Below are 14347 nucleotides of genomic sequence, written 5' to 3' on the forward strand. Positions count from 1 at the left end.
TTTATTCATTGGACAGCCTGGCAATATTTGCTTGAGAATTCTTATCCAAGTCTTCGACCATATTCATAAATCATTTCTCCTCTTAAGAGAGATTCACTTCAAAGCTCTTTAAAATGACCGATTCTGTTTCAAATTGAACACAACATAGGCATAAACATTTAATACCAAATATATATTCTAGTTCTGTTACACCTAAATGCAATATAATGTTTTTAAAATATTAATGTGCTTTATTATAAAAAAAAATAATAGTTGCAGTGCATTTCATCAATAAAATAATATTTTATATAAAATAATAATAATTATTATTATTAGAATTTAGCGCCCTCTGGTGATGTCTTGAAATACAACATGTCACGAAATAAGAAGATGATCTGTCTCACATACATCTCACATACAAACTCCTCCTGTAAAATTCGTTTAACCTAGTACAGACCGAGACAAAAATTTGAGCCACTAATACCATTAAAGTGACAATATAATGAACTTACCTCTCACTCAGATCAAATGAACATTTTTAACAAGAAACACATGTCTGTCTAGAGTGAAATCAGGAAATTGTGTTAGAAAAAGAGATGACATCACTGGTACCGGGACTCAGTGGAGCCCCATTATGTTTTTGAACTTATACTAAAAACATTAAAACACTGAAAGACAAAATTAAACTGAAGTAAACTGTAATGACTCATTCACTTTCCTACAACAGTTAAAATTGTTATTAAATAAAATAATTAATTTAATAATAAACAAGTTTTCATATTAAGCATTTAAACTACTTCAAATGTAAGAAGAGTCATGGTTCTTCCAGCTTTTAGTTTGCACAGTTTTTTTTTTTTATTTGTACACAGAAATGTTTAGTAAGTTAAAGGTGAAGTGGGGCATTTTGGAGACCCTGATCTTCACTCAGAGGAGCAGTAGTTGCAGTTGTGCTTGTTGATAAACAAGTGCTTCAGTTTTGGATCGTTCCTGTAGCGTGCGAGTAGCAACCTTTTTTCTCTTTGCTCCTTCTCCTTCAGCATTTTCTTCTCCTCCATTTTCTTGGTTTTATCCTCTACCCAGGTGAACAGAACAAGTGCCACTTTTCTTTTGCTTGTTTGCTCTTCCTGGATGTTCACATTGTGCTGGGTCTCATTCTTGGGACCTTCAGGAGAGGCTACACCAAAAAGCTTCATCATGTGTTCATCCAACTCCTTCTTTTTCTGAGAAGCGACATCCGTATGGCCTAGAATGACTTTGGAGTCTCCTACTTCTTTGAGGTCATCTTTCTTATAACCCTGGACCTCTATCTCTTCACTCGACCACACTTCTTTCGGCACCTCGCAATCACTCTCTAACCAAGCAACCATCTGTCTTGGTTTCATTTCAGCCTCCAGAGGTCGGGGGCATTCAGACTTGGGTAAGTCACAGGCCCGAATGGTCTTCCCTGTGTACTCCACATACTCTGTCTCCTCATCCTCTATGTCGATGAGCATGAGTTGTGGAGGCGGCTCAAACAGGGAAGAAGTGGACGGCTGAGCCTTCATCAAGCTGGGAGAACACACTGGAGCTGAAGAACGTTGCAGATCAACAACTTCATCAGATACAGGAGAGGAGCTCGGAGAAACCACCAGTTGTTTGGGAGGACTGACTTGGATGCGTCGGAGGCAAAACAGTTCATCAGTTGCTGGAGTGGAACATGGAGGAACTGCCAACGGTTTGGGAGGATCCACTTGAAGAAGAGAACATGGCAAAGACACTTCATCTGGTGCTGCCAACGGTTTGGCAGAATCCACTTGAAGAGGAGAACATGGCAAGGACACTTCCTCTGGTGCTGGCAAAGGTTTGGGTTGATCCACTTGAAGAGGAGAACATGGCAAGGACACTTCCTCTGGTGCTGCCAACCGTTTGGGAGGATCCACTTGAAGAGGAGAACATGGCAAGGACACTTCCTCTGGTGCAGGATCTGGCTTTTGAGGATGCATGGGCGGTCTGGTAACTGGCGGCAAAGGTTTGAAGCGAGCAGCTGGTAAAGGAAGGTCTTCAGAGATACTTAGAAGCACTGGATGTTCTCCTTCTATTGGCTTCAAGAAGGAAGATCTCACTGGAGGACTGACTAGAATTTGCTGAGGTTTGACCTCCACAAGAAGTGGAGTAGGCTCAGTGGTCTTTCTTTCCTTCTGGTTTATCTGCTTCTTTATTATTTCTCCAGCCTCTCTATGCTTACTTCCTCCCTCAATCAACTTGTCTAGACTCCGCATCTCTCTGAATTTGGCAGACTCTATTTTTTTCTGCAGCACATGTCCTCTGTCCTTTATCTTTTCAAGGCTAAGTGTTTCTCTTTCTTTTTCTGCCTTGTCTTTATAACTTCCTCCCTCATTCATCTCACTCGCCTTCTTCACCTTTCTCTTTACCTTTCTTTCCTTCTCTTTCTCTCCATACTGTAAAAATGATGTTTCAAGTTCATGAATAAAGACTATTGTAGTACATTACAGAAGTCAATGCTATTTAAAAATGTCACATTTATTTAAATGTGTTGATGTTTCTTTGTAATTAATTGAGAAATTAACGAGCAATTACTGAGTGAAATTACTTTGTTGTAAACCAATAGTTTTTTTCAGTGTAAGCTGGCAATTCTCAATTAAGTTACCTTGCGGCGTTTCCTCCTGCTCTTCTTGTTTTTGGCAGTGAAGTCGAAGGCCTCACTCTCACCTTCCTTAGTCAACGGTGCCTCTGGAAGTTTCTCTAGTGTCGCCTGTTTTTGCGCTGCACACTGCTGTCCCTTCAAAGGTGTCTCCCTTCTGCGCAAGAAGTGAGTAAAACACTCAAAAAGTGGTCTAAATACACTGCTGAACAGTGCCATTGTGGACACTAGATGCTGCAAGTGAATTCAGTATTTGTCGTCAATATCTGCAGAAAGTCACAAAAGTAGCTCTCGATCTTTTCTCTCCTAACACACCAACAGAAGAAAGTTAGTCAGAACAGCAGTTTAGAGCTGCCAGATCGGAATCTCCATTATGATGTCACAACAGTGAGCTGAACTTTAAAACATTTCACTCTAATTTAAATGTAAATAATAATAATAACAACCAAAGTTATTAGACTTGCACATGAATTTAACTGTATTTATTTATTATAAATACATACATACATTCATATATACATAACCAACCTCTCAAAATACCATAATGATTTTTTTTTCCATATTAGATGATATCACTTCTCTTTTGATTGCTTCAAAATACATCATAATCAGCCATAAACCATTATCAGATTATAACCTTTAAAGACAAATCATTCAATAATTAATTTCTGTCTGTATACATTCTGAGTGAAGAAACTAAAAGTGACAAAATGTGATACTGTTTGTTACACATTTGTAATAATAATTTATACTTATTTTACCACCTTTATTTAAGCGACTACTAATAATAATATACTGTGCCACTAAAAATGTGCTTTCTAAAAGAGGTTGTTTACTTATGTCTTACTTTTTAGTACTTACCAATTAAAATCAGACCCTCCCTTCACCCTCACTGGAGCTGAGCCCTTTAATGTCATTGAATGAATACCAATAAATAAAGAAATAGTGCCACAGCATTTCAGATTCATTACATGTCTCTGCTGCTCACACAAGTGACAGATTACAATATGTGAATTAAAACTCTACAATAACAATGGCAATATTACCTTTCACCTAAAACCATAAAATATACTGTGAAAAAAAAATTATATTTAACAATATTAGAAATGTGTAAAATTTTATATGGAAAATAGTCGGTTTCATTGCATACATTATTTATCATTACATTACATGATTTAAGTCCTACTTCCTATAGTAGCCCGTAAATGCATTTATGGTTTAAATGCATAAATTTGAATCATTTTAATCTAATTTTTTTTTCGTTTTAGTTTATTTATTGCATTATGTATTTATTTATCACAGATTGAAAACCCCTGCATTAAGTTATGGTCCAGTCCAGTAAATAAGAATATGTTCTGAAGCGTTTAAAAGCTAACCATTAAAAACGGACGTTTATTTGTCACGTGCAGGACAGAGAATAACGTATCTTTCACTCTGTAATCGCCGAAATGGACAACAGGGTACATCCCGATCCGGTACGGTCACAGTGAACAGTTTTTACAAATAAGATATTGTTGTCAATATTACATCTCTGAATTATATTCGAAAAGTAATTAAATGCTAGTTTGATCTGTTTTACTTCTTTGTTTTGCTAAACACGTCAGGAGCAGCGAGAGTCAGCGAAGACGGGATGGCTGGAATTTCAGCGAAAAAATACTGATATCGAAGGACAAAAGGTTATTTTACCGTTTTTTTTTTCTGTACCATTTTTAAAAATAAGAACCGTTCCTTTACGGAAGATTTTGGAAGGAAAAAAATCACTGTTGTTTGTGAAACATCTGTAACTTAGCTGAAAACACTCCATGCTGAAATAAATAAATTGACCCCCCACCATCACAAAATCATGTGTAATGGTTTTACTGGTTATAAATAGTAGTGGTACTGGCTTTAATAACTGTAATGGAACCTGTGGGTTTCTTCTGGTAATTGGTTGCCTGACTTAAAACCACTAAATTGTAATGGCGTATGTCCCAAAACACAATACAGAAAACCATTTTTAATGGTTAAAAGTTAGTGGCTTTTAATGGAAAACCTAAAAAATTCTGTGATGTTCCTATAGTTTTTTTCAGCAGGGCTGACTAGTAGGCAGTTCACTAGATGAAAGCTGGTAGTGAAATGACAGTCAGCCCGATAACTTTATGTAGTGTTCATGTAAACAGTACATTCAGATTCATCAATCGGAATGAATGCAGTACGATTGAACCAAAAATTTTGCATGTACATAGCCAGTGAGTGATTGGGGGCTTTCTGTTTGGATATTTAGAAAAATTACTTGAAGCTCTTCTTCCGTTTCCTGATAATAAGCTGTGTTGTAAGCGACTCCATAATCGCAGTCCTCCAAACAATCACATTTATTTCACAGGTGAATATGCCTTTATTTGTGCATGTCCTTTGGCTTGCATCTTTAGTACTTATACGGTGTATTATTTTAGAAAACCTTATAATGACGTATTTCTTTCCTCTTTTAGAAACATGGATTTGTGTTATATTTATGTGAACAGATTTTTCTGATGCTCTTTGTCTTGGAAACTCTGGTCAGGTGGTATAATGGCTTCAAGATGTTCTGGAGGGTATTTTTTTCCCTTTGTCTCCTTCTATTTTTTTAAGGAACTTTCCATAATAGAATACTGTAAGTTATTTACAAAAGGAAAAACTAGCATGAAAGCAATTGCTTCAGTAGGTGTTTTATTTTTTTATTCATTTTCTATGTGCATGTGATTTGATCATTTTTAGCGATACAAATGAAAAGAAATGTAATTTAAATGTGTTTTAGGTCAATCATTTGAACATAAATTCATTCAAAGTCTACCAAGTCTGTGAAATATGCCTTGTAGTCATTATTTTCTGTAACCTGTTACTTCGTGTCACCCTAAAACCCCATCATACAAATCTCTAAATACAACTTCATGGTTTTGCTTTCAAAAGATACAGTTACACTGTCACACAATGACTCTTGTGTTAAAATCTCTCCAGAGCAGCTGGAACATCATGAACCTCCTGATCACCCTGACTCTTTTTGTGGGACACAGGGTCACCAGTGATCCCATCGCATTTATAGTTTTCAGGTGTGAAATTCTAAAGTTAAAAGTTGTTAAAAGCTACGACACACAAATATTTTATTTCCGTACTTATAAAAACAGCTACTAACCAGCTGAATAAACTACTGACAGCATGTGTTAGAAAATTACACTCCACACAAAGCATACTCACCAGTTTATTTGGGCTTTTTAGGTGTCTGCGTTTGAGTCGTCTGACCCTGTGTCTTTGTTCCATGCAAGAAATGGACATGACACTGAAAGCCACTTTGCAATCCTTCTCAGAGATGAAAATAATCATTTTTATTAGTGTGGTTGCCATTCTGGTACGTATACATATTTACACTTTAAATCTTTGCTGTTTTTGTTTCACAATTTGAGCAATTAAGTTGTATTTGCTTTGATTGTTTCCCAGGCTTTTACTGTTGCTGGGGTCGACATGTTCAGTACTACTCTTCCATCAGCCTTTGAGAATCTGTCTTTGACTTTTTACACTTTGTTTGTCTGCATAACCCAAGACTCATGGATGGATACCTATAAGATATTACAAGAGTACAACTTACTGCTTTCCAGAAACATTTATCGTAATATGCTTTCTTCTATGTCCAGCATTAAATCACGGTTACGTTTCTCATGTTTTCCAGAGATGAAATGGGAAACACGTTTTGGACCTTACTGTACTTCTCTACATTCATCCTATCTAGCGGCCTAATGCTTTCAATTTTTGATGCTTGGATACAAGGCAATTTCATTGTAGCACAGAAAGAGCAGGCTGATCAAGAGCGTCTAACAGATAATGCCTTGTTCAAGGTAAGGAGTCGGACTAGAAATAGGTGTCCTCTTATGACTTGGGCCGTTAAAGACCAATTCACATTGCAAAGACAGACGCAGACCGACAGTCAACCGATAACATTTCAAGACTCCACAAACACTGATTCAACATGTTCAATATGCAAAAAAATTAAAAACAACAACAACAAAAAATTGTTGCATTCAGAATTAATGTGATATGTTATTATTACATTTAACTTACATTTTTAAAGATTTTGTTTTTGGCATTTTTGCCTTTCAGATTTAAAAAGTACAGTTGGAGAGAGGACAGAAATTAAGGGGTTACATTAAAAATAGTTTTCAACAGTAAACTTTTAAATGTCTATTTAAGAAACTAATAATGTATTCCTTCATTTTATTTTAAGTTAGACTTTTATTCCTCCATGAAAATCTAGTTTGTGTTCATAAAGCTAAAAAACTTTCAATGTTTTAACACCTAAACAGGACTCACCACTGGACGCCAAACTCGAAGCTGCGGACATGATCCATGTGGAAGTGGTGGCTAAGAAAATAAGCAAGATCAAGCATCAAAAGCCATTAAGGAGTGGCTATACAGAAAACCTGACTGTAGAGAGCTACGAAAATCTGGTCATCATCATGTTAGCGATACAAAGAAACATGGATGAATACTTCACCATTAAACGAGAGCTTCAAAAGTAGGGGGGAAAAAAGAAAACACACTTTCCTCTGGATACAGACATATGACATCATAAATTCAGACATCAGTCAAATGTAGTAGCATCTTCGGTGTCTTGCAGGGCTACAGTGGAGGAGATTAAGCAGCATGATCAGGAGATTACACAGCACAAGGAAACTGCCTCCTTGGAGAACATGGTCAATAATGAGATGTCCACTGGAGACATAATCTCCACTATCATCAATTTAAGCAATGTGAGTTCCAAAAGTTATTTTTTAATTGAACAGATCATTCTTTAAATCAATAAAATATAGCCAAAATTACTTTACATACCTGCTCACTACAACCTTCAGCTAAAATTAAATCAAGGGTTGGATTCTGTTTCAGGCGCATCTTTTGGACACCAGCACAGACTCACCACATCTCAACAAGACCAAGATACTGAAAGCTGGTGAACAGTCAACCTGAGCTCGAGATGACCCATTCCTCACAGAACTGAAGATCAGAAAAAAATACTATGTACAAATTTACCGATCACAACAAACTGTTGCAAATTAACTTTGTATTTACAGCTTCTGTTTTCAGTTTGTAGACTTCTATGTCATACTAGTACAGCTTCTGCGTTTAACTGTCAAACTCGGAGAGGTCTGGGATATTTTGTATATTTGTGTTAGAAATGTTACTGTAGAAAATGTACTATGTTCAATTACAAATATAGCGCATTCTTATCCAAGCATGACATTTCTGTTTTTCAAATTGTACTGAAAATTCCTGTTAATAAAAATAAACTTGAGTCTGAAGTTGCAGTAATTTAGTGGTTAATTTCACCCAACAGATTCTTTGACGGCAACAGCAGGTGTAGGTTCAATTGTAGCCTTTTTCTGGACAAACTGGAATGTGTGACATCATGGTGAACAGCCAATCATAACCCAGAACAAGTGATTCACTTCTCGCGAGAGCCAGCGAGATTTGGAAGATTAAAGAATAGAAGGAATTTAAATGCATTTACACTGAAGTACTTGTCCATGAAAGAGGACAAATAAATGAAATGATCTTGCGTTATTAGTGCAGTCACAAGTAAAACTTGAGAAGTAAATTAATATAGCTGATAGGAACGTCTTAGGACTCACGCAGCCATTTATAAAGTGTTATCTTTAACATCTACATCTACCACTTATTTATGTTATTACATATGATCTGTACATATTAATATTTATTTCAAATAAATGCTTTATAATAATTGTTAAACTAAAAGTGCTTGTGTAATAACATAAATCATATTATATAACCCCTTGAGCAGGTTATGACAATGAACGCAGCTAAAAGCCAAGCAACTTTCATGGTACCTGAAACCCTAAATTGGTGCAAACAAAACTGAAATTTACTTTGCTAGCCAGCTAATCTGTCTTCGTGGTACAGGCCCCTGGTCCTGGATTTTTTACCATTATTCTCATCTATTCCTTTAATGACACCTATTTGATAATAGACATCCTGATAGAAAGTGGCAGACAGAAAATTACTTTGAACAATCATTTTTGAACAGTAGAAAGAAGCGGATCACCTTATAGAACCCAGACTCTGAAAATGTGTCGTCAACTCTTTGCTTTGGTTGTGGTTTAGTTTAGACTATAAAAGCAGATGCTCCAGAGCCTCCACTGTTTGTACTTTTACCCATGCAGTTGTTACACGAAATTTCCCCCTGGTTTCTCCTCCTGGAAGAACAGCTGGTTTTGCAAACAGCACAGCGTAGTTTTACAAGAGGGATGTTTGCTGACCACAACAGCAGCTTTGGTAAGGTCTCCTTTACAAGGGTCTGGTTTAGTTAAGTTGTTTTTTTTGTTTAGTTTTTCTTGAGAATGTGATCACGGCCAAAATTCTAAAATAAATGTCAATTTTAAAGAAATATGGTCTCAAATTCATATCTTTAATTTTAAAAACAGTAAAATAAAAAAGCGGTTGCACTTTATTTTACAGAACGTGTACTTACATGTACTTATAGTGTATTTATCTAAGAAAGTTCTGGTAATACAAGGTAACTACATGGGGTAGAGGTAGTTTTGGGTGTAGGTTCAGGGTTAGTACATAGTTATTACATAGTTATTGTAATTACTATAATACGTACATAGTATGTATATGAGGAGCAGGACTGCAAAATAAAGTGCTACCAAAAAAAAAACTTTACAAGAACAAGGGAAGAAATTGGGCATTTTAAACTAAAATAAGTCAACATATCTGTCAAGAAAAAAAACTGGATTTTAATGCATAAAATTTTAAGAAAGCATTATTTGTTGCATTAGTTTTTTTCATGAACCACAATGAAACGGGACTGCACTTTAAACTTTTTAATCCGAGCAAACCATCACCAATACTTTCTGTTTATTGGCTACACATCATACAAACTGGGAATGTATCAAGTATAGTCTACGAAAGTGCAAATGACAATGCAATGCAATGTTTCCTCAGAAAAAAAGAAAGAAAAAAAAGAAAGATAAATTACCACCACCATAAATGCTTAAGTTGAAGGGGGTGTAGAAACTGGTAGTACAAGATCATTTAATCAAATGTCAAATTTGTAAAAACTGCCCATCACATTCAATCAAAGTTTCCTGGAAAAAAGAAAAGAAAAAGAAAACCTAAATACATCAACTATAAATCACCAAATCTACATCTAGTCTTTCTTTTGCCCTTATATCATAATGTCAATAAAAGAGACCTCTGTAGGACCACACACCTTTCAAACTGTAAAGTCATAAAAGACAATCAAAACATGGCAACCTGTTCAGTGGAATACAAAATGTGAGGCTGTTTTCAAAATGAACCAAAAACTATTCAATCTGAAAATAGAAACATACTTTTTAGCAAGTGAATATAGAAGTTTAATCTTTATCAATTCATGAATATGTAAGGTTGATTGTATTTGACTGACACAGTAAATACTAACATAATTAGGCAACATGTACATAAATAAGAAAAAGTACAAACAAGGCACACTGATTAGCGCAGTAAATGAAAGAAAAAATGGAGGAAAATATCTCTTCCCCACATCTAACACAAACCTTTTAACAATTATGTATCAGTAATAGAAATATTCTGGTTTAAATACACTTTAAGATAAATCAACAGTGTTGGAGTTACGTTTTAAAGACATTGCTTTTGTTTTACAAACTAAGTGATGACGTGGTAACTGAGAGCATGCCACAGATGCGGTCTATAAACCTTAAACTGTATTTAACCTAGAAATTTCCTCTTTCCGCTTTCCTTTCCTCTTGGTTACTGCACAATACATTTATATTCAGTGAGGGATGTGATTGGCCTTCTGCAAAGGTTTGATAACTGGTAAACATTATTAATTTGGCCTCATATGCCATACATAAAATGAGAGACAAAATAACTGTTTCTGTTGTTAAAGAGAATTACTTTCTATGTAATATGACATACATAGTTCGGCGCACAAACAAAAAAGGAAAGCACTGTTGTTATCTCTCTATTTCTTCAGAAGACCTGTGAAGTGTCTTTATGGATATATGTGACCCTGCACCACAAAACCAGTCATAAGGGTCAATTATTGAAAATGAGATTAATTATGAGATGTCGAAAATGAGTAATACTGAATAAATAAGCTTTCCATTTGTGTATGGTTTGTTATGATAGGTCAATATTTGGCCGAGATACAACTATTTGAATATCTGGAATCTGAGGGTGCAAAAAATTATAAATATTGAGAAAATCACCTTTAAAGTTGTTCAAATGAAGTTCTTAGCAATGCATATTAATCAAAATAAGGTTTTGATAGATTTACAGTAGGTTATTTACAAAATATATTCATGGAACATGAATGATCTTTACTCAATGCCCTAATGATTTTTGGCATAAAAGAAAAATCAATAATTTTGACCCATACAATGTATTTTTGGCTATTGCTACAAATACACCCCAGCGACTTAAGACTGGTTTTGCAGTCCAGGGTCACATGCGTTATTCATGAGGCCAAATGAAATACACACCACAGGATAATCAGAGGTATTGTGTGCAGTAGTCACAACAGATAAGGTAATAAATGCCCTTAAATTTTCAGGAGTGTAAATTTACATGAAGTGCAACCTTTTGGAAGTGAACAGGACAATATGTTGAAGAACAAACATTCTAAAGATTTCAAAACACTCCTTTTACGTAATATGAAATGTGCATTGTGCAATCTGCACTTGCATTAAATGTGACTTAAATTATACAAAAAGAACATTAGTGTTTTTAAATAAAGCAATACATTGGCATTGCTAAATAGGAGAACTGTACAATTAAAAACAAAACTGGTCTTAATGGTGGCTTCACTCGGTTACTGTAAGATCCAATAAATATTGGATTGATGCTTTCATGTATTTTCTTCTCCACGTAAACATTCCTTTTGCTTTTCAGAAAGATACAACAAAGTCAAAAATTCATTCATCTAATTACCATTAATTTGAACTTAAAAGAAAGAATGACTTTCCAATCTAATACAGATGGAGCTTTCTCTCATGGCACCCACAGCAAGATAACTAGAGATGGCTTTGCTCGGCTTGAAATGAAAACCTTTTAATCTTCAAACCAAGTGGATCCTCCAATGAAAATGACATAGTCCCTCTATGATGATGCATGTTAATTTATCCAGTCATTTAGCATGCATAAACCCCGCCTCTTTCTTACAATCGACTGCAATCAACACAGCAGTGGATATAACCAAGTCGCCAGCTAACATTTTTTTTTCCAAATATCCATTTCACTCAGATGTACACCACAATATGGAATAAAACACCTGCCACTACTTCCATTTCAATGTGAGTTTAATACTTTGCAACATTCACTTATAACCGTGTTCTTATGTGCACAAAAATGGTTCTTATTCAAAATTTCTACCTCATTACTCTTAACTGGTATGGAATGTAAATTTGCACTAACTGTCTTTCTAATGTTAATGAATCCAGATTTATTCTACCTAAAGTTAACAATTGCCATAATTAGTGCCCTAACCATGTCCATCTCCAATGGCTTTTAAATACAAAATAAAGACCTTTTATATAAGCCTAACAACACATTTTTATGCAGAACCCATTGCCGATCTAAAATATGTGTAATTTTTCTAATGCTAAATCATTTTTGGGACACGCAGCTGTTCAAATTTCCAATTCCGTATGAACTTTTCGGTTTAAACCATTTCATGTTTCAAGGCCACAAGGAATGATCTTTCCATACATACATACATATAGTTTTAGATGGTTCTGAATTTTATGTTAAATGTAGAAAAAAATCAAAGTGCTAAGATAATCAATGAATTATGATTTCTGTGCAAAAACATTTATACACACACAAATACGGTTAGTGAATGAGACCCACTCTTCTCTCACCTACTTGCACAATTTCTTGTTTTTTCCACCAGATGCAGTACAACACACAACCAAGACAAGTCCCGTCTAACCCCAACGCACCTGGTTCACTATTCTCCATTTCTGAACAAGCAGTTCTGCATTTATTTAGTGTTTTGGCACGATAAGAGCACTCAGTTGGTAAACATAATTCGATTTTTTCCTCACACTAGGTGCACTTCTTCCTCCCACTCTGAGGAGAGGTCAGTTACCTGCGGATCCCGATCAGTACTGCTCTCCGGACAAACTACACTAGTGACATCTACACTGCCCACCGAACCCTCCAAGACTGGCTCTGCTTTAGGAGGTTGTGCATCATCCACACATTCTAGCTCCAAAAGCTGCGATGCCAACACACCTGCGCTCTCTTTCATTAGCGATAGGGAACTCTGCTCAGGGCTCCCCACCTCATTCTCCTCGTCCTGGGCTTTGGCAGATTGTCCCTCTCCAAAAACAGGTAGCTCGGGACTAGCATCTGAGGTGGCTGAGGGAATCAGTGCAATGCTCTGTGGATTCATATCGTGGAACCAGGCCATAATGTTGCCAAGCAGATTGGCATTGGTGGAAGGGTCCAGGCAGTCTGGGTCACTAGGGGTGAAGGCATTACCCAAGGCATCAGGGTAGGAACTCATATTAAAGGGTGTATAGTGGCTGGTAATGTTACCCAGTCTCATAAGGCTGTCTCCCAACTCCAGGAGCTCAGAGCTGCTCATGGAAGCTCGGGGGGGATCCGCAGTATGGGGTGCAGAATCCAGTCTAGAGGGCAGAGAGGAACCACTGGCACCTACAGAGGCATCGTTACTGAGCACATCCTGAGGCTCGGGGTCCAAGGCCAGCCCGGACTCCTGTAGGGACAGCTGAATAGCCAACAAAATATTGGGGTCATCTTCATCCAGAGACCCAAGTGCCTGTGGGATAAAAAGGGTTCAACTTCTTAATATATGCCCCTGGACTCATTTTTGAGCAACAATAGCATTCAGTTGTGTGGGGCCAGTAAGATTTTTATTCAGCGAGGATGCATTAAAATATGACATCCAAGACGTCACTTTGTTTCTAAGATTTTAAGATTTTATTTCTAAGAATTTCTATTTCAAATAAATGCTCTTTTTTAAACATTCAATTGATCAAATAATTCTGGGGGAAAAAATGCATCACAGTTTCCACAAAAATATTAGGCAGCACAACTGTTTTTAACAATGATAAGAAATGTTTCAGCATGCTAGAATGATTTCTGGAGGATCGTGTGACACTTAAGACCAAAGTAATGGCTGCTGAAAATTCAGCTTGGACATCACAGGAATAAGATACATTTTAAAACATATTCAAACAGAAAACAGTAATTTAAACTGTAGCAAAATTTCACAATACTGTTTTACTGTGCTTTTAATCGAATAAATGCAGAGCAGACCTGGTGAGACTTTTTCCCCCAAATTAAAAAAATAAAAATAATGTCCAACCCCAAAAATTTTAATGGCATTGTATGTTTTTAAATGTTGTTTCATTTACAAATAGCATATAAAATGTTTTCTGGTTTATGAAAATGTATGAAATATTTTATTTAATTTAGCAATTTTATTGACTAAATTTAGATGCCATTTTATAGTAAATTTGACAAAAATGAAAATATGAAATTGTAACTAAATTATTTTACTCAAAATTCAAAAACGTGACCAAAACAAATAATTGTAGAAAAATTAAGTTTATGTTTACATACTATGTGTGTACTGCGTATATTTATTATGTATATATAAATATACACACATACATGTATATATTAAAGAAAAATATAGATTAGATTTATATATATAAAAAACACATACAATAA

General features: G+C 35.7%; 3 protein-coding genes across 6 annotated transcripts in view; 1 reads left to right on the forward strand and 2 right to left on the reverse strand.

Moving 5' to 3' along the window:
• Window positions 1–822: 822 nt before the first annotated feature.
• LOC113120261 (phosphatase and actin regulator 4A-like) lies at window positions 823–2929 on the reverse strand. Its single transcript, XM_026290175.1, has 2 exons — window positions 2627–2929; window positions 823–2417 (listed from the first exon to the last, which is right to left on the reverse strand). The coding sequence occupies exons 1-2, from the start codon at window positions 2837–2839 to the stop codon at window positions 900–902; spliced, it is 1731 nt and encodes a 576-aa protein (XP_026145960.1). The 5' UTR covers window positions 2840–2929; the 3' UTR covers window positions 823–899.
• A 1082-nt stretch (window positions 2930–4011) lies between these two features.
• On the forward strand, window positions 4012–7941 carry LOC113120262 (cation channel sperm-associated protein 4). 3 transcript variants are annotated; one of them, XM_026290177.1, is made up of 11 exons: window positions 4012–4095; window positions 4225–4296; window positions 4884–4982; window positions 5089–5190; window positions 5594–5685; window positions 5852–5981; window positions 6071–6207; window positions 6300–6465; window positions 6931–7142; window positions 7245–7377; window positions 7511–7941. In XM_026290177.1, the coding sequence occupies exons 1-11, from the start codon at window positions 4069–4071 to the stop codon at window positions 7589–7591; spliced, it is 1251 nt and encodes a 416-aa protein (XP_026145962.1). In that variant the 5' UTR covers window positions 4012–4068; the 3' UTR covers window positions 7592–7941. The 3 variants fall into 3 exon arrangements, with proteins under 3 accessions (XP_026145962.1, XP_026145963.1, XP_026145964.1); XM_026290178.1 differs by lacking the exons at window positions 4884–4982; window positions 5089–5190; XM_026290179.1 differs by lacking the exons at window positions 4012–4095; window positions 4225–4296 and having other exon boundaries at window positions 4891–4982; window positions 5599–5685.
• Window positions 7942–9450: 1509 nt separating this feature from the next.
• Window positions 9451–14347, reverse strand: part of ankib1a (ankyrin repeat and IBR domain containing 1a) — a 32174-nt gene continuing 27277 nt past the window's right edge. For both annotated transcript variants that reach the window (XM_026288614.1, XM_026288613.1), the window contains one exon: window positions 9451–13430. In XM_026288614.1, the coding sequence (XP_026144399.1) occupies window positions 12687–13430 (744 nt within the window). In that variant the 3' untranslated portion in view covers window positions 9451–12686. The remainder of the gene's footprint in view (window positions 13431–14347) is intronic.

The sequence above is a fragment of the Carassius auratus genome, chromosome 19 (genome assembly GCF_003368295.1).
Source record: "Carassius auratus strain Wakin chromosome 19, ASM336829v1, whole genome shotgun sequence".
Classification (NCBI taxonomy): domain Eukaryota; kingdom Metazoa; phylum Chordata; class Actinopteri; order Cypriniformes; family Cyprinidae; genus Carassius; species Carassius auratus.

What these genes read in the sequence shown, in the direction of transcription:
- LOC113120261 (XM_026290175.1), bottom strand. Translation starts at nt 2,839, where the DNA reads ATGGCACTGTTCAGCAGTGTATTTAGACCACTTTTTGAGTGTTTTACT. An exon ending in GCAGGAGGAAACGCCGCAAG is followed by an intron (nt 2,418 to 2,626) that starts GTAACTTAATTG and finishes TCATTTTTACAG; the next exon opens with TATGGAGAGAAAGAGAAGGA.
- LOC113120262 (XM_026290177.1), top strand. Translation starts at nt 4,069, where the DNA reads ATGGACAACAGGGTACATCCCGATCCG. An exon ending in CAATCACATTTATTTCACAG is followed by an intron (nt 4,983 to 5,088) that starts GTGAATATGCCT and finishes TTCCTCTTTTAG; the next exon opens with AAACATGGATTTGTGTTATA. An exon ending in ACCTATAAGATATTACAAGA is followed by an intron (nt 6,208 to 6,299) that starts GTACAACTTACT and finishes CATGTTTTCCAG; the next exon opens with AGATGAAATGGGAAACACGT.